The sequence below is a fragment of the Fringilla coelebs genome, assembly GCF_963513975.1.
Source record: "Fringilla coelebs genome assembly, chromosome: 9".
NCBI classification, from domain to species: Eukaryota; Metazoa; Chordata; class Aves; order Passeriformes; family Fringillidae; genus Fringilla; species Fringilla coelebs.
In genome coordinates, this window is record NC_140067.1 from 531,650 (window position 1) to 550,976 (window position 19,327).

General features: G+C 54.1%; 1 protein-coding gene across 1 annotated transcript in view; it reads left to right on the forward strand.

Annotated features, from left to right (window-relative positions):
- The first annotated feature begins 18,911 nt into the window (after positions 1-18,911).
- NEGR1 (neuronal growth regulator 1) overlaps positions 18,912-19,327 on the forward strand; it is a 173,234-nt gene continuing 172,818 nt past the window's right edge. The window contains exon 1 of the mRNA XM_084211542.1: positions 18,912-19,146. Coding sequence (XP_084067668.1) covers positions 18,977-19,146 — 170 coding nt within the window. The 5' untranslated portion in view covers positions 18,912-18,976. The remainder of the gene's footprint in view (positions 19,147-19,327) is intronic.

The window sequence follows — 19,327 nt, forward strand, 5'->3', positions numbered from 1 at the left end:
TGGTGGAAGCCACCATGGCATGGTTGGAGACCCACCGTGTGCCTCATGCCACTGCCTGGAACACCATCCTGGGCCTTGAAAAGCAAGTCCTGTGGAGACATGGAACCCCTGAGAGAATTGAGTCGGACAATGGGACCCATTTCAAGAATGGCCTTATCAACACCTGGGCCAGGGAACATAGTATTGAATGGATATACCATATCCCATATCATGCACCAGCTGCCGGGAAAGTTGAACGGCGCAATGGACTACTCAAGACTACCCTGAAGGCACTTGGGGGGGGGACTTTTAGAAATTGGGAAATGAACTTAGCAAAGGCCACCTGGATGGTCAACACCAGAGGGTCCATCAATCGAGCTGGTCCTGCCCAGTCTGAACCCCTGCGCACTGTGGATGGAGATAAAGTCCCTGTTGTACACATGAAAGGTATTTTAGGGAATACTGTTTGGATTACTCCCACCTCAGGCAAAGACAAACCCATCTGTGGAATAGTTTTTGCTCAAGGCCCTGGTTACACTTGGTGGGTAATGCAGAGAGATGGAGAAAGCTGTTGTGTACCACAGGGAAACCTAGTCTTAAGCTTTGGTAGAACTCCCATTCCCTGTCCTCAGTTGGTTTCAGAACAGAGGAGGCCTACAATTGTCTTATGCTCCTGAAGCTATTTATCAGTTTCTATATTCTTCATTATAAACCCAGCTAACCAAATATTGTGTTGACAAGCAATCAATTATTAGTTAACTACTAACTCTTAACTTCATCAAGGCCTACCCATTTATTTCAATTAACTCCAATAAAGCTTATCTCTAAATAAAACCTCAGCTCCTCTAAAATCTCTAAATTCCTTAAAGTTTGTCTCACTCTGGGTGTCAGAACACCGGGGCAGGGCAGTGTCACCAAGGGCACTGCCACCTTCCATCCCAGGGAACTCTGATTTAATCACTCCATTTCCAGGTCAGGGTGCTGCTGCCAGCTCAGCAACGGTTCATGGGGCACAGCTCTTTCCCCAGGGCTCTGGGACAGGTGACTGTTGGGAAGGATGAAAGTTGGACAAGATAGATTTTTAAATGTGGAGTCTGATGAAGGAATAGAGATGGAAGCAAGTTTTGATATAGAAGAAAAGAATTGCTGAGCCAGTCTGACTGGGTAACCAAGGAGGCAAAGGGGGTGTTAGTTAGAAGGGGTTTTATGGCTTAGAGCAAAGGATAAACCCACCCCAAACAAGGAGATGTTTTTACCAAGCAGAAAGATGGCACAGGCAAACAAGCCTGCTGAGGTGGCAAGGAGAAAAAAGGTCTCAGAATTTTCCACTGCAAGAAAACTGAATAACAACATCTGGCTTAAACTGTGCTGTACTGACTGTGAGTGACTGGAGAACAGTAACATGAATATGGTAACTATAGCAGTTATGATGGGCTAGAGACAACAGCCAAGGCATAGATTGGTTCTGCTGTATGAAGAGGCTCAGCAAAGAAAAGTCTGTAATGCAATGGAACCAAAACCAAAGGGTCTCCAGGCCTGCCTGCAGCTGGAACTGACAGCTGTGGGCACAGGCTCTGTCACCCACCACCCTGGGCTGCTGTGACACCTTGGATGGAATAAACTGCATTTTGGAGACAATAAACTGCATTTTGGAGACAATAAACTGCATTTTGGAGAGCCCATGGAGTCCCTCATCTCTCGTTGAGGCTCTTACAGGTGAGGAGGAGTTTGCTGCCCTGCAGCCTCCTGAGAGATGCAGTGCTGGGTAATGCTCCTCCTGCCACTCTGTGCTGATCAATAAAACCAACAAACCAGATTGGAACTGGATGGAGTTAATTTCCAGCAGCTGTTCTCTACTGTGCCACCAGATCAGCTCCCAGCCTTCTTGTGCTGGCTGCTTCTGTGCAGGGCAGTCTGTGACAGTGCTGGGCTCTGCTTTTGCTTATCTACATGTTATTAATGGCTCTTTTTAATCTCTTCTTTTCTATGCTGTTTTCCCTGGTGTAGCTGCAGATTTTCTCTCTTTGCATAGGTTCTGCAAAGGAATGTGACCCCTGTACTGCTCCTGGGAAGGGCTCTCCTGTCACTGGTGAAAATACTCAAATACAGGGAGGGGTTTGTGTTGGACTGTGGCCAGGAGGGATCCCTGATCCCCAGGGGTTATTTGTGGGGTCAGAGATAAAATTACAGGTCCGTATTTCAGACGTAATTACAGTTCCTTTCACTTTATTTATTGGCTATTCCTGCAATGAAAATACCGTCAATCAAAGTGCTGAACTGAATATGGGTTTGGGCTTAATTCCCCTGGTTTTAGTTTTCCCTCCCTGGGATCCTTCCTGAGTGAGATGGTTCATAGCTTCACTGAAGAGTCGCTCCATCCTTTCCTAGCTTTTCCTGAAATAACCAAAATCGCTGGATCAGATTCTTTATTACTTTTTTCTTTCTGTGAAACCTTTTTTCCTGTTTAAGTTCTCCACCGAAAGAAAGGAAATAACTTGTCATTTAGCTTAATAAAGGATGGATTTATTTTCTGCCACTTAATCATGTTTGAAGCACACGTCGATGTCAAAGATCAAGATCTTTCAGGAGTCTGAGGGGGGAGAATAATCCATTTTGAACTTCACCTGTCAAACACTCCTGCCTTGTGGGCCCTGGGAGGCTCATGAAATGTTAATTTGATAGGAACCTGAGTGGCACCTGGGCGAGGCAGGAGCAGCCTCCCCTGGCTCCAGGTGTTTGATCCCTGCAGGTTTGGGGTGATTTCTGAGCTCTGGGCAGCAAACAGCTGCACCTGTCCTGCAGCAGGAAAACATCCCCTTGGTGCCAGCCCCACGCTAATCAAAGGGAGAGGCTAACTTCAGCAATTTTTTTATTTTTTTAAGTGGGTTTTTTTCTCTTTAGTCACCTCATGCAAAACAAGAAAAGGACAGCTGGAGCATAAAGCCAGCAGAAGATAAGGTTGGCAGTGTGGAAGAAAACCCTATTCACAGGTTCATAATGCAGCCCTGTCAATGAGATTGCAGCCAAAAAACCCTCATTCAGGTGCTGCCCAGAATGAAATAAATAAAGCAGTGCTTGTGCTGGGAGCTGATAACCTGCAGCAAGTGGAGCTGGGCAGGAGGGACTGCACTGACCACTGCACTGACCACTCTGGGTCTGTCCCTGGCCACCTGAGTGCCTCTGTGCTTGGTGCCACTGTGCCCCCAGGGTGACACACAGCACGTGTGGCCTCCAAACTGCCCCAGACTTTTTTTTTTTAACTTAAATTATTACTTTATTTTTCTGTACATGCCATTAAAATTTGTAACAATCTTCATCAAAATGTCAGTTTTTGTTAGAAATCATTTTCCCTAAAAGGGCAGGCCACCTCTATTTTATGTTGGAGCTGCCTTGTGCTCATGTAAATCGTTCCCATTGATTTACCCTCGGCGCTCCTTGGAAAAGAGATTTTATTTTCTGAGTCTCTGTAACCCCGACTGCTGGGCAGCGTGGCTGGGTTTATATTTCATAAATATACTGCAGGGATTATTTTGTGCTAAGGGTCAGCTACATATCCACAAATGGCAGATTTAAATGTCTCAAACGTGGCTGAGAATTATCCAGCTGAAATATTAAACAGCTAAATTTCAGCTTTTAGCTGGAATAATGGAGAAAATCAGAGGCCTGGGTTTTTGGTGGCCATAAACATCAGTGAGACCTTTTCTTCTCGTTTCCTGTTGCTTTGCTTTGGTATTTATATTTGCCTTTTTTAAAGTAGTGCAGCACCCTATATTAAGGGTTGACAACTTAATTATATGTGATTGATCTGCTTATTTTGAGTGAGTTGTTAGCAGAATGCAAATGGCAAGCGTTGTTCTTTCCCCGTGTTTGCTGTCTGTGAGCAGAGGCAGGGCAGGAAGGTGCCCAGGCTCCTGCAGGGACAGCCACCCCAGAGTGACACTGGTGGTGCTCAGGGGACAGCTGGGTGGGAAAAGCCCTTTGGAGCATCCAGGCCAGCCTGTGGCCTGGCCCCAGCAGTCCTGCCTTTCCATAAATCCCAGTTTGGGCACACCTGGACCTTTCAGCTGGGGCTGGCCAGCACGGGGCTCTCCGTGGAGCATCTCCCCCTGGGCTGCAGGGCTGGCACTGGGCAGGCTCTGGCTGGGGGACAGGAGCCCCCTGAGCGGGGCTGCAGCCCAGTGCCCAGCTGGGCTGAGTGCCCAGGGGGCTCCTCGGGGAGCCCTGCCCTGGCTGGGCACTCTGGAGGGCACCAGGGTTTGGGGCTGCCCAGCTCTGCCCGGGGCAGGGGGACCAGGCTGGGCACAGCCCCTGCCCTGCCTGCCAGGGAGGTTTGGGGCTCTCCCTGCCAAGGAAGATAAACCACAGTTGGTTCTGGGGTTTCAATTAAGGACTGAAATTATGTCCCAGATTATAAATTATTATTAAAATAATTAACTAATTTTAAGATAATCTTTTTTGCATTGTATAAAATGTTTTTTCCTTGTTGATGTGTCAGACACAAACACTTCAGCCTTGTGCATGTTCACCAGTAGAACATCTCTGCCTACACACCCACAAGTTACATTGCTGCTTCAAGTGTCTCCAGACTGCTTGTTTTATTGCTTTATTATTTGCTTGATTGTTTTTATTGCTTTGTTCTTGATTAGACAGTTTGGAGTCAATTCTGGACTCAGCACACCTGCACACCAGTTGACTCTTTGTGCTGGAAGTTCTGTCCTGATGCTTTCCAGAATCTCTGGCCATGAAAGCCAGGAGTTCTTTCTGAGAGCCAAAGAGGTGTAGTGAATGCTGGATCTGAGCATCCCTTCTCATTTAATGTGTAAATTTCTGGTTAAAGTGCCCCAGGTGCTGCTGCTCCAGTGCATGCCTGTGCAGGTGGGACAGGGAGCACCCAGGGATGGGGCTGCAGCTCTGGGGGCTGGGCTTGGACTGAAAATAGACACCAAAAGTTGGAAAAGCATCAATTATGGTGGCACAGGCTGGTCCAAGTGCTGAAACATCTGCCTTGACAGTTGCAAGCTTAAAGGGGAAGGTGAAGTGTTGATTATTGCCCACCAGGACCTCTGTGGAGATTTCTGTGGGCATCACAATTCCTTGGGGGAAGGCAGGACAGGAGCGGGCCAGCAGACACCCCAGAAAGTTTCGGGTATGTCACACCTACCTAGGGACATCTCAGATTCTCAGACAGAGCTGTTTCTGAATTCTTTTAAATGCAGATTTAATGTCTTTGTTGCCCACAGCCTGTGACTCAGTGTTTCAGGACTGAGTTCCTGGTGGCTGATACAGGACAAGCTCGTGGTGCACAATTTCTCTCCAGTGAGGCACTAATGTAGTGACTCTGGTTCCTTAATTTCATCATGTGCTAGCAGCAATTTCTCATTTGGACCTTTGTCTTTGTGTCCAGCCTGGCTGGAATCAGTCAGCGGCCACAAAGCTCTTCAGGGTGGGTGGGCACAAAACCAAAACAGGGCTGGGGGCAGCAGCCTCAGTGGCTTAAAAAAAACAGGGATGAAAACCTGCTGAAGTGTAATAAACAGACTTGTGCTTGATGTAAACCATATTTTCATGCTAAGGTCAGGCATTTCATTGGTATTTCAGTTTGAAAAAATAGTAATTTAAAAAATTCTAGGTAAGTCACCAGATGTTTGCTTTTGGGGCAATAATATCTATCTGACTCATCTAATGTTGCTCTGATTTGGATTAGTATTTAAAAAGTGCAAATGAGTGTTCCCTGGGCAGGTCTCAGAGCTGATCTTTGAGCAGGTTTTGGAATACCTAAAAATAAGAATTGTAAGTGGATGTTGGAAGGTTTCTCTTCCAAATCCTGGCCTTTGAACCAGATCATTGTCTCTGCCACCCCCAGTCGTGGTCTCTGCTGCAGGGGAAGGAGATTGGCTGAGTGTGAGTCTCTGCATGGGTGGGTGTGTGTGTGTGCATGAGTGTGTGTGATTGCATGGGGGTGTTTGTGTGTGCATGACTCTGTGTGTGTGCATGGATGTGTTTGTGTGTGCATGGGTGTGTGTGTGAGTGCATGGGTGTGTTTGTGTGTGCAGGCTGTGTGTGTGTGTGTGCCGGCTGTGTTTGTGTGTGCATGAGTGTGTGTGATTGCATGGGGGTGTGTGTGTGTGTGCAGGCTGTGTTTGTGTGTGCATGGCTGTGTTTGTGAGTGCATGGCTGTGTTTGTGAGTGCATGGCTGTGTTTGTGTGTGCATGGATGTGTTTGTGTGTGCATGGGTGTGTTTGTGTGTGCATGGCTGTGTGTGTGTGTGTGCATGGCTGTGTTTGTGAGTGCATGGCTGTGTTTGTGTGTGCATGGATGTGTTTGTGTGTGCATGGGTGTGTTTGTGAGTGCATGGCTGTGTTTGTGAGTGCATGGATGTGTTTGTGTGTGCAGGCTGTGTTTGTGTGTGCATGGATGTGTTTGTGTGTGCATGGGTGTGTTTGTGAGTGCATGGCTGTGTTTGTGAGTGCATGGCTGTGTTTGTGAGTGCATGGATGTGTTTGTGTGTGCATGGGTGTGTTTGTGTGTGCATGGCTGTGTTTGTGTGTGCATGGGTGTGTGTGTGAGTGCATGGGTGTGTGTGTGAGTGCATGGGTGTGTGTGTGTGTGCAGGCTGTGTTTGTGTGTGCATGGGTGTGTGTGTGAGTGCATGGGTGTGTTTGTGTGTGCAGGCTGTGTGTGTGTGTGTGTGCAGGCTGTGTGTGTGTGTGTGCCGGCTGTGTTTGTGTGTGCATGAGTGTGTGTGATTGCATGGGTGTGTGTTTGTGTGTGCATGGCTGTGTGTGTGTGCATGGATGTGTTTGTGTGTGCAGGCTGTGTTTGTGAGTGCATGGATGTGTTTGTGTGTGCATGGGTGTGTGTGTGTGTGCAGGCTGTGTGTGTGTGCATGGATGTGTTTGTGTGTGCAGGCTGTGTGTGTGTGTGCATGGCTCTGTGTGTGTGTGTGCATGGATGTGTTTGTGTGTGCATGGCTGTGTGTGTGTGTGTGCATGGCTCTGTGTTTGTGTGTGCATGGATGTGTTTGTGTGTGCATGGATGTGTTTGTGTGTGCATGGCTGTGTTTGTGAGTGCATGGGTGTGTTTGTGTGTGCAGGCTGTGTTTGTGTGTGCATGGGTGTGTTTGTGTGTGCATGGCTGTGTTTGTGTGTGCAGGCTGTGTGTGTGTGTGCATGGGTGTGTTTGTGTGTGCATGGCTGTGTTTGTGTGTGCATGGCTGTGTGTGTGTGTGCATGGGTGTGTTTGTGTGTGCATGGCTGTGTTTGTGTGTGCATGGCTGTGTGTGTGAGTGCATGGGTGTGTTTGTGTGTGCATGGGTGTGTTTGTGTGTGCATGAGTGTGTTTGTATGTCCATGGCTGTGTTTGTGAGTGCATGGATGTGTGTGTGTGCATGGCTGTGTTTGTGTGTGCAGGCTTTGTGTGTGTGTGCATGGCTATGTTTGTGTGTGCAGGCTGTGTGTGTGTGTGCATGGCTGTGTTTGTGAGTGTGCATGGCTGTGTTTGTGTGTGCAGGCTGTGTGTGTGTGCATGGATGTGTTTGTGTGTGCAGGCTGTGTGTGTGCATGGCTCTGTGTGTGTGTGTGCATGGCTGTGTGTGTGTGTGCATGGCTCTGTGTGTGTGTGTGCATGGATGTGTTTGTGTGTGCATGGATGTGTTTGTGTGTGCATGGGTGTGTGTGTGTGCATGGATGTGTTTGTGAGTGCATGGGTGTGTGTGTGAGTGCATGGGTGTGTGTGTGTGTGCATGGCTGTGTTTGTGTGTGTGCAGGCTGTGTTTGTGTGTGCATGGCTGTGTGTGTGTGTGTGCATGGATGTGTTTGTGAGTGCATGGGTGTGTTTGTGTGTGCAGGCTGTGTTTGTGTGTGCATGGCTGTGTTTGTATGTGCATGGCTGTGTTTGTGAGTGTGCATGGCTGTGTTTGTGTGTGCAGGCTGTGTTTGTGAGTGTGCATGGCTGTGTTTGTGTGTGCAGGCTGTGTTTGTGTGTGCATGGGTGTCTTTGTGTGTGCAGGCTGTGCAGAACACTTCATGTCCCAGAAACCATGAGTGTGCAGGAGCATGGTGTGCTTCCCTGAGCAGCTGAGCTTATTTTAGAAATCTATCATCTCCCAGAGGACTGAGGGTCATCTCGTGCAGTTATTCAATTTATTTGACAGGTACAGGCTCTTTTTCAAATGCCACTCTGAGGATGGAGTGGGAATATTCAAACCCTGAGCTGCGTGGTGTTGCTCTGAGATGGGGGAGATAAATCACATTCTGAAGTGGTTAGTTTGTGTTTTTTCTGCTGTTTCACCTCCTCTCACACGAACCTTTCTGTGTTTGGAAGGATAATTGCTCTCTGATAATGTGACTGTGAAATCCATTTCTGTCCTTGACCGAGAGCATGGCTAAAGCTGACTTTTTGTCATTAATTCACCCTTTTTCACTAATAATGGCCCAGTGTGGGGGCCCTTGTGGCTCTGCACAGCTCCTGCCAGGAGGGCACAGCCGGGGGGTCAGGCTGTGCTCCAGGGAACAGGGACAGGAGCAGAGGGAACGGCCCCAGGCTGGGCCAGGGGAGCTCAGGGTGGGCACAGCAGGAATTTCCCCATGGAAAGGGGGTCAGGCACTGGCACTGCCCAGGGAGGTTGGAGTGCCCATCCCTGGAGGTGTCCCAGGAATTCCTGGAGGTGGCACTCGGGGCTCTGGGCTGGGACAGGGTGGCACTGGGCACAGCTTGGTGTCCATGGTCCTGGAGGGCTTTTCCAGCCTCAGTGCCCCTGGGGTCCTGGCTGCATTCTCACTTTTGGCTCCAATGCAGGTGCCTTTCTCTCCCCAGCCCCGTGAGCAGCAGAGCTGGGTTTGTTGGAGCAGTGATGAACCTCTCTGCTGCTGCTCTCTGCCCACCACTCACTGCTTCCCCAGCCCCTGGTGTTAGTCAAAAGAAATGACTGATATGCAAATGTTGTTTCCCATAAACTCCAGCAGAGCTGTGATTCCAGCATCAATTATGGAAGTGCTATAAGGCACAGCTTTGCAGCTCCGCTCTGAGAGTTACAAAGGCACTGTCTGGAGATTCCTCAGGTTTTTAATCTCAGCACCCTAGGAGAAAACATGCAGTCCACACAGCCTCCCCACCTGATATTTTATTAATGGGATTAAATGAGTAAGTAAATTATACATGTAAATCAAACAGAAAACAGAATGGGATAATATGAAGTCAGCACATTAATCAATTTATCAGTTGGTTTGTTTGATGTGCTGTGATCAGCGATCTTTGTATCCTCCAACCACTGTGCTGCATACCAAAAGTAAAGAGCAAAAATCCCTCACCCCCTTTAAAAACTCCCTTCCCATCATGCAGATATTCCAGAAAAGTCTGGAGGTGGTCCTGTGCTCTGGGATGAGCTGGGACCCCTGTGGGCACTTCAGCCTCACCCCTCCTGGGTTCTGGGATTTGACTGGGGCAGGATCTCCATGTTCCAGGACACTCTGTTCTCTTTAGGGTGCTTTACAAGGAAAAGCCCAGGGGTGCTGTGACCATGTGCTGGAGGTGGCTGTGTCCCCAGGGCAGGCAGGTGCCATAGCCAGGACAGGACCCTTCCTGCTGCCAGCCGTGTTCCTGGCTGTGCAATCAGGAGGGATGGCCTGGGGCAGTGCTGAGGGCAGGGCAGGCTGTCCCCAGCTCCTGCCTGGCTCTGCCAGCCCTGTCCCCTCCTGCTGCTGTGGGAGGCTGCAGGACAGTCCCTGGGGAGTGAGCTAAGCCTGCTGAGCAGGGCTCACAGGCTGCTGGCACCTGTGCAGCTCTGACCCAGCACAGCCTGCCTTGTCCCTGCACCGGCTGCATGAGGGATCCCCACCAGGACTCTGTAAATGTGGAACCTCTCGGTAGGAAATCGTTTAAAATCCATCGGTTTGGTGAGGATTGCTCTGCCCCTCTCCAGGCTGAAAGCCACTGGAGGAACACTGTGGTTTGTTTGGAAGTTTGGGATGCTCTGCATGTAAGGCCCTTGGGCTCTAACACGGCCCTGTGTGTGCTGCAGGGAGCTGTGGAAAGCTGGTGGTGCCCTTTTCCTAATGGCTGGAGAGAATTTCTCTGGGCTAATTCACCCCTCTCGTACAGGAACCGTTCTGGCTTGGCTCCAGGGGGAGAGCTCCAAACCGCTGCAATTCCCTCCCCTGCAGCCCCACAGCGAGGAGGTTTCCCCCCACAGAACAGTCCCCACCACCAGACGTTATCTCTGGGGCAGCAGGAGGCTCATCTGCTGCCACCCCTGCTTCCTTCCCTGATTTACTGAAGGACAGCTCTTGGCCAGGGCAGGGATTGTCCCCTGTGCTGGGGCACCTCCAGTGCTGGGGTCAGTTCTGGGCCAAGAGAGACCTGAGGGGCTGGAGCACATCCAGGGCAGGGAACGGAGCTGGGCAGGGGCTGGAGAATCCCTGAGGAGCTGGGCAGGGGCTGGAGAGTCCCTGAGGAGCTGGGAAGGGGCTGGAGAATCCCTGAGGAGCTGGGAAGGGGCTGGAGAATCCCTGAGGAGCTGGGCAGGGGCTGGAGAATCCCTGAGGAGCTGGGCAGGGGCTCAGGCTGGAGCAGAGGAGGCTCAGGGGGCCCTTGTGGCTCTGCACAGCTCCTGCCAGGAGGGGACAGCCGGGGGGTCGGGCTGTGCTCCAGGGAACAGGGACAGGAGCAGAGGGAACGGCCCCAGGCTGGGCCAGGGCAGCTCAGGGTGGGCACAGCAGGAATTTCCCCATGGAAAGGGGAGTTAGGCACTGGAACTGCCCAGGGAGGGTTGGATCCCCATCCCTGGAGGTGGCACTCAGAGCTCTGGGCTGGGGACACGGTGGGGATGGGGCACAGCTGGGACACCATGGACTTGGGGGGGGTTTTCCGAGAGAAGCAGTTCTGTGATTCTTTGCTCAGCAAACCCCCTCCTTCTCCTTTGGATCGGGGACTGTGAGCAGCGAACCCCCCCAGCTCCCAGCCCGGGATCTGTGCTGGTTCCCAGCCCGGAACTCCCGGTGGATGTTTCCAACCCCGCTCGCACCTCTCAAAATAGGGAGCGGTGGGCTGAGGGAGCTGACAGCACCCTCCTGCCTTTGGCACCAATATTAGCGAGCTGCTGCCGTTTGGCAATTATTTTCATCCCGCTCCATATGGCGAAGGAAATGTTTCCCTTCGCCGCAGCCCCGCTGCGAGCCCCGTGCCGGGTGCGGGGCGGCCCTGCCGGGGCTGCGGCCGCCAGAGCCTCCGGTGCTCCTGCCGGGAGCTGGCCTGGCTCTGGGGTGGCCTGGGCCGGGACAGCGTGTCCCTGCTGCTCCTGCCTGGCTTTGGGGGTGTCCTGGGCCAGGCAGCGTGTCCCTGCTGCTTCTGTGGCTTTGGGGGTGTCCTGGGCCGGGCAGCGTGTCCCTGCTGCTCCTGTGGCTTTGGGATGGCCTGGGCCGGGCAGCGTGTCCCTGCTGCTCCTGTGGCTTTGGGGGTGTCCTGGGCCGGGCAGCGTGTCCCTGCTGCTCCTGCCTGGCTTTGGGGACATCCTGGGCCGGGGAAGCGTGTCCCTGCTGATTTTGCCTGGCTTTGGGGATGTCCTGGGCCGGGGCAGTGGTGGCGCCTGGGGACATGGGGCAGGTGCCGTGGCAGAGCTGGGGACATGGGGCAGGTGGCCATGGCAGGGCTGGGGACGTGGGGCAGGTGCCGTGGCAGCGCTGGGAGGTGTGGTGCATGGTCCCAGGGCTGCCCACCCTGCAGGTGTGAGTGATGGGCAGAGGTGGCACCTGGGGACGTGGGGCAGGTTCCGTGGCAGTGCTGGGAGGTGTGGTGCATGGTGGCACCTGGGGACATGGGGCAGGTGGCCATGGCAGTGCTGGGGATGTGGGGCAGGTGTTGTGGCAGTGCTGGGAGGTGTGGTGCATGGTGGCACCTGAGGACATGGGGCAGGTGCCGTGGCAGAGCTGGGGATGTGGGGCAGGTGGCCATGGCAGAGCTGGGGACATGGGGCAGGTGCCGTGGCAGAGCTGGGGACGTGGGGCAGGTGCCGTGGCAGTGCTGGGAGGTGTGGTGCATGGTGGCACCTGGGGCTGTGGGGCAGGTGCCATGGCAGTGCTGGGGATGTGGAGCAGTGGTGGCACCTGGGGACATGGGGCAGGTGGCCATGGCAGAGCTGGGGACGTGGGGCAGGTGCCGTGGCAGTGCTGGGAGGTGTGGTGCATGGTGGCACCTGGGGCTGTGGGGCAGGTGCCATGGCAGTGCTGGGGATGTGGAGCAGTGGTGGCACCTGGGGACGTGGGGCAGGTGCCGTGGCAGTGCTGGGAGGTGTGGTGCATGGTGGCACCTGGGGCTGTGGGGCAGGTGCCATGGCAGTGCTGGGGATGTGGAGCAGTGGTGGCACCTGGGGACGTGGGGCAGGTGCCGTGGCAGTGCTGGGAGGTGTGGTGCATGGTGGCACCTGGGGCTGTGGGGCAGGTGCCATGGCAGTGCTGGGGATGTGGAGCAGTGGTGGCACCTGGGGACATGGGGCAGGTGGCCATGGCAGAGCTGGGGACGTGGGGCAGGTGCCGTGGCAGTGCTGGGAGGTGTGGTGCATGGTGGCACCTGGGGCTGTGGGGCAGGTGCCATGGCAGTGCTGGGGATGTGGAGCAGTGGTGGCACCTGGGGACGTGGGGCAGGTGCCGTGGCAGTGCTGGGAGGTGTGGTGCATGGTCCCAGGGCTGCCCACCCTGCAGGTGTGAGTGATGGGCAGAGGTGCAGCAGCTCTGTCTCCGGGCTTTCAGCACCAGTGCCCCCCTCCCCGGCAGGACAGAGCCCAGCTCGGTGACATTCCCAGGGCTGGAGCACCGCAATTAGAGCCTGTGCTTTGTCAGTAGCACCCCGGGTCTGCTCCTGCTCTGAGAGCTCCCTGTGCTCGCTGTGCTCCATGCCTGCTCGGGCTGAGCCACCCTGCAGCCTTGTTCTGTCACTCTGCATCCTCAGATCTCTGCCAGCGAGGAGCTGGTCCCTGTGCTGGAGAATTCCTGCCTTGCAGCCTGGATGGGGCACAGCAGGGCTCTCCTGGGTTTGGGAGTAAGGAAATCATTCCCTATTTTACTGCACACTTCTGGACCTGCTTGTGTCATAGATTAGGCAGAAAAAGGAAAATGCGTTTTATGGAGATTTTGGCATTTGCTTTCAATCCTATTAGCAGAAACCCCACCTTTGTGTCAGGAATGCTGAAGTCATTGGTGACAGAGACACTTAAAAGGAAATTTCTGTTGATGCCGGTGCTTGACAAAATGACTATTTTCATTTTCCACATGTAAGAGACTTAAATAATAATAAGGAATAATAAAAAGGAGACAGATAAAAACTTTCCTTTTAAAATGTCAGGGTGCTGGGTCCGTGTTTTCTGAGCTTTATCCTTTGACTTATCTGCACCTTCCACCCCTCTTCCAAACGGAATTTTCAGGGAGTGCCTTTTGAAAAGCCTCTCCAGACTCTGATTGATGACCCAGTGGGATTGGTCTGGGTGAGCTCTTTTCCATAACTTCTGCAGAACCATCAGAAACTGCTCTTTGAAAACTAAAGCTGACAAATTATTAGGGTGCCCTGGGTTGTTTGTGTAAATTTTAGGCAGCTGGAGACTCTTTTGAAGAACACTGAGCACTGGCCAGGTGCTCCTTGGAAGCGTTTGTGCTGCAGCACAGGAGGAAAGTGTTGTCCTCATTTCTGTGGTATTTTTGCTTCAGGAGAAAAAGCAAAATGCAGTTGTATTAGAGATTATTACCTGAGAATTCCTAGGCCAGTTGGAATTATTACCTTTTTTCTTCGCTCAAAGATATTAAAATAATATTTAAAAAGTAGTTTCACCTCCAGGAGCACTTTATCGATTTCCTCTATGATTCTACCATTGTTTGGTCATTGTGGAAACATTTAAACCTCCCAAAGTTTCTGTGAATTTGGACATAAGCCACAACTCTTAAAATTCTGTGTAGTGTGGGCGAGTTTTTTGGATTTTTTTTTGTTTGTTTGTTTGTTTTTTTGTTTTTTTTTTTTTTTGTTGCTGTGTCCCCTCCTTATCCTGTCACCTCATCTGTCCTGGGAGGGACCTCAAAGCCCAGCCAGGGACAGGTGTCCCAGGTGTCAGGGACACCTCCCACTGTCCCAGGGAGCTCCCAGCTCCAGCGTCCAACCTGGCCCTGGGCACTGCCAGGGATCCAGGGGCAGCTGATGGGATGGACACTGTCCTGGTGGGATGGACACTGTCCTGGTGGGATGGACACTGTCCTGGAGGGATGGACACTGTCCTGGCAGGATGGACACTGTCCTGGAGGGATGGACACTGTCCTGGTGGGATGGACACTGTCCTGGTGGGATGGACACTGTCCTGGAGGGATGGACACTGTCCTGGCAGGATGGACACTGTCCTGGAGGGATGGACACTGTCCTGGCAGGATGGACACTGTCCTGGAGGGATGGACACTGTCCTGGAGGGATGGACACTGTCCTGGCGGGATGGACACTGTATCCTGGCGGGATGGACACTGTCCTTGCAGGATGGACACTGTGTCCTGGGGGGATGGACACTGTCCTGGGGGGATGGACACTGTCCTGGGGGGATGGACACTGTCCTGGGGGGATGGACACTGTCCTGGCGGGATGGACACTGTGTCCTGGCGGGATGGACACTGTCCTGGCGGGATGGACAATGTCCTGGCAGGATGGACACTGTCCTGGCAGGATGGACACTGTCCTGGCAGGATGGACACTGTCCTGGCAGGATGGATACTGTCCTGGAGGGATGGACACTGTCCTGGTGGGATGGACACTGTGTCCTGGCGGGATGGACACTGTCCTGGGGGGATGGACAATGTCCTGGCAGGATGGACACTGTCCTGGCAGGATGGACACTGTCCTGGTGGGATGGACAATGTCCTGGCAGGATGGACACTGTCCTGGCGGGATGGACATGGTCCTGGTGGGATGGACACTGTCCTGGAGGGATGGACACTGTCCTGGCGGGATGGACACTGTCCTGGAGGGATGGACACTGTCCTGGAGGGATGGACACTGTGTCCTGGCGGGATGGACACTGTGTCCTGGTGGGATGGACACTGTGTCCTGGTGGGATGGACACTGTGTCCTGGTGGGATGGACACTGTCCTGGCAGGATGGACACTGTCCTGGTGGGATGGACACTGTCCTGGCAGGATGGACACTGTCCCCGTGCTCGGTGCTGCGTCCTGGCAGGAAGGGCTCTGTGGCCAGTGCTCTGCTCCCAGGCAGGTGCCAGCCCAGGGGCACACTGCCTCTCCGTGTCCTGTGCTCTGGTGCCATGTGCTGGCTCTGGGACACAGACCCAAGCACCGATTCTCCTGGAGTTTATTTTAGTCATCCAACTCCCATCTTGTGTCGCCAGCGGGAAGGAACGGGTGCAGGAGAGTTAAACACACAGAAGGAAACGAAGCAAAAAGCCAAGTGTGAAGTCTGGGAATCAGTCTTGAGTATTTGTGCAAACTGTTGAACGAATACTTGCAAACAACAACTAAATTTAGCTTTTTGAAATGGTTCTAAACAAAAATATGCAGCTGAATTACAGGGAATTATCATATGGCTTTAGCAGGGCTGGGTTGGAGGGACCTGGTGCTGCAGCAGCCAAACGCAGTCAGGGGGAGCTGGAGGTGCCTGCTGGGGAGGGCTCCTGCCTGCCCACGGGAGTGCTCACTTGCCAGCCCTGTGCCCAGGTGGCCAAAGGCCAGTGACAGCCTGGCGTGTGGCAGAGCACTGGGGACTGTCCCCCCGTGCTGGCACTGCTGGGGCACCTCCAGTGCGCTGGGCACAGGCTGGACTCATGGGCTGGGAGGGCTTTTCCAACCTCAGGCATTCTGTGAAATGCTTTTTCTATGTGTGCACACATCTGGTGGGAGATTTTTTCCTCTTTTATTCTTTCCCCCGCATAATTCTTCCTGAGCTTGGGGAGGAGGTGGGGCAGATTGAGATGAAAGAATTCAGTCTCCAGACCAGCCCTGATTGGCACAACTGCTCTTGCCCCCTGACCTGCTCATTTTTCCATTGATCTACAAATTAAAGGCAAGATACGAGTCTAAAAATGAACAAAACCAAAAGCTTCATCTTTGCTATTATTGATTGAGATTTATAGGATGTTTTGCAACGTGAATAAATGATGCTGGGGGCAGATGCCTTTCGTCCTGCTCATTCAAAGGAGCAAATGATTTGATTGTTTGTTAAGGTCAAGCAAGAGGAACGTCACTGGACTCATTAAAGGTTACAGAGCTCTCCCTGAAATGAGATGTGCACTGCTGCATCCTGCATGAGCTGAGCACTGGGCAGAACACTCAGAGACATACCAGAACACTACAAACACTCCTCACACGGGACAGCTGTGGGAAGTTTGTCACACCCAGGCCCAAATCCCTGCTCTGGATGGGGTTTGCAGGGATTGCCCAGAGCTCAGGGTGATGTTCCCCCACAGTCTGTGCAAGAGCACTGATGAGCACAAGCCTTGGTAAAGAAGTGGATGCTCTTGGCAGGTTGGTGAGCTGTTCTAGCTGTGCAGCTCGGGTAGAGGAAGGACCATGTTCCACTCAGGATTTCTGCTCTGAGAGACCAGAGTCCACTCTGAGGGATCAGAGCTCTCCTGGGGTGCACCCCCTTTTCGTTAAAGAGTTGATATGTAACTGGAATTATCTCCTTTGGGTACATCCCACAGTGGGATGGAAGGAGGAGCAGAGAGCCTTGAAGAGCAGCTGTGGGGTTTTGCTGCTCCCCTTGTCTTGTCACCACATGCCCTTGTCACAGCCCTTGTCACAGCCCCTATCTGGGCTCCTGAAGCCCTTCAGGACCCTTCCCTTTCCAGCTGCCTGCTGTGGGGTGTGTCTGGTTGTTCTCTGGAGAAGCTCCTGGCTCTGGAGAGGCCCAGGGGAGGTTGTGAATCTCTGAGTGGGTGGTGGTGGCAGGCTGAGGGTGGGACAGCTCCACCCTGTGAGCAGCTCAGTGTGGGTGACAGCACCCGATATCCTGTGCCCAGCCAGCTCCAATTGCATGGCAGTGTTCCCAATGATATTTTGGCACTTGATGCTCCACTGGTGCCTGTGAGAAGCTCCTGCTGCCACATCCCGAGGGCTGGGCACTGTGAGCTGTGGCAGCTGCCCGTGTGGCACAGGGTGTGTCACTGGCACTTGTGTCTGCTGCTCAAAGGAGCTCTGTGCCCTCCCCGGCCACCCTGGAGGAGCTAGCCTTGCTCTCCCCCTCTCCTTCCTCACCGAGGAAGCTCTGCAGCCGTGCTGCTGCAGGAGAGGGGAAGAATTCCCTTTTGTGCACGCTCGGATTTCTTCTGGCAGCTGGAAGCTTCTAATGGGATGTGGTAATGAAGGGAGCAGCTTCCAGGAACAGGGATCGGGGCTTCCCGAAAGAGCGAGCGGCAGAAGCAGCCTGATGATTACAGATCTCCTTTAACTGGAACGTCCCACTCCCCAGTGCTTCTGATGCAAACTGTGGGCAGGGGAGGAGGGCACGCAGAGCCATGCCCGCCCTGGCAGGGGATGAAAGGGAGATGGGCAGGGACAGTGGCACACGGGACAATCGGGACATTGTGTGGGCCAGATGTGCCTGAATCACTCTGGAACGGCCCCAGTGGAGCATTCCTGCAATTCCCGTTCCGCAGCAGCCCTTATGCAACTTCCACGGAGCTCCAGAGTGAGGAACTCCTGCAGGGACCCGGGCTGAGCCGGCAGGATGCAGCCGGGGCTCTGGTGTGAACGCCGAGCCTGGGCAGGGCTCGGCCTGGGGTGTTTGACACGGGAGGGGACAGAGGGTAAACAACGGCAGCCAGCAGAGCTCCCTGCTCTGTGTGCCTGCCACAGCCTGCCAGGGCTTTGTGTGTGCTGGGGAAAACCCCGGGGGAAAAGAGGCTGCTCATTCCTGGCTGTCTGCAGCGAGTTCGGCTGCCAGGGGATTTTTTGCTTTTTTGAAGGGCTCGAGATGTCCCAGTAGAATTTTGGAAATAATCTGTCAGTGGATTTATGTTCCCTGGGGAAAGGCTCTTGGTGGCCTGGTGGATTCTGTCAGGCAGGCTCTCCAGATGCCCTGCCGGAATCTTGGGGAGAAATGCGGGTGGTTTGTCCCTCCTTGGTGTGAAGGTCTCTGGCTGTCCCAGTAGAATTTTGGGAAATAATCTGTCATTGGATTTTTGCTCCTTGAGAAAGGCTTCTCAGCATCCTGGAAGAATCTTTCAGAGGATTTTAGGTCCTTGGCAAAGGTCTCTAGATGCTCTGGTAGAATTCTGGGAAATAGCAGAGGCAGTGGGTTTTAGCTCCTTGGTGAAGATCTCTGAATGTCTTAGGACAATTTTAGGAAATAATCTGTTGGTGATTTTTATTTCTCCTTGCTAAAGGTCTCTGGCTTAGCTGGTAGAATTTGGGGAAATAACCAGTCAGTGGTTTATTTGCTCTTTGGTGAAGGTCTCTAGCCTGGAGTCTTTTTTTCTAGGTAGAATATTAGGAAATGGAAGTACCAGAGCGGGCAACCCTCCATTCCAGAAAGGTCTGGAGCTTCCAGCAGGTCCCAGGGGCCCCTGGCTGGAGCTGCCGGTGCCGTTCCCGGCGCCGCCGCCTGCGCGCTGGCTTTGGCAAGGCGGTCGATGTTCATTCCGCGTTCTGGGGGGAGCGGGCCGGGCGGCGGGGCGGGCGGAACGCGGGGGGCCGGGGCCCGGGGCCGGGCCGCCGGGAGGGCGGAGCGGGGAGCCCGGCAAAGAGGGCCGAGCATCCCTCCGCCGCCGGGCCGGTTGCCAAGGCGACGGCTGCGTGGCAACGGGCTGGCAGCGGGGACCGCCCGCCGCCGCGCAGAGCCGAGCCGAGCGGAGCCGAGCCGAGCGGAGCGGAGCCGAGCGGAGCGGGCGCGCTGCCCTCCGCGCTGGATGCTGCGGCGGCCGCCCGGGAGCAGCCGCGCTCCGCCGCTCCCCGCCCGCCCAGCCCGGGCCGCCCTCGCCGGCAGCAGCAGCGCTCGCCCGCTCTCCGGGGCCGGCGCGGAGCGGAGATGGTGCCGCCGCTGCGGAGCGCCGGGGGCTCCCACCAGTGGCCGGCCATCGTCTTCCTCGGCCTCTGCTGGTTCCTTCCTCCCGGGAGATTGGCCGCGCCGGGCGGAGACTTCCCGGGCTCTGCCGTGGACAATCTGGTGGTCAGGAAAGGGGACACGGCCGTGCTGAGGTAGGAGGCGGCCGCGGGCGGGAGGGATGCGCGGACGGAGCGCCGTGCTGCCGCAGCATCCGTCCCCAGGCCGCCCGGGGGAGGCTCCGGCGGAGCCCCTGGCGGGGATGCTGCGGCGGCGGCGGGCCCGGGGGTGCCCCGGGGATGCGGGAACTCGTCCCCAGCGCCGGCCGGTACCCGC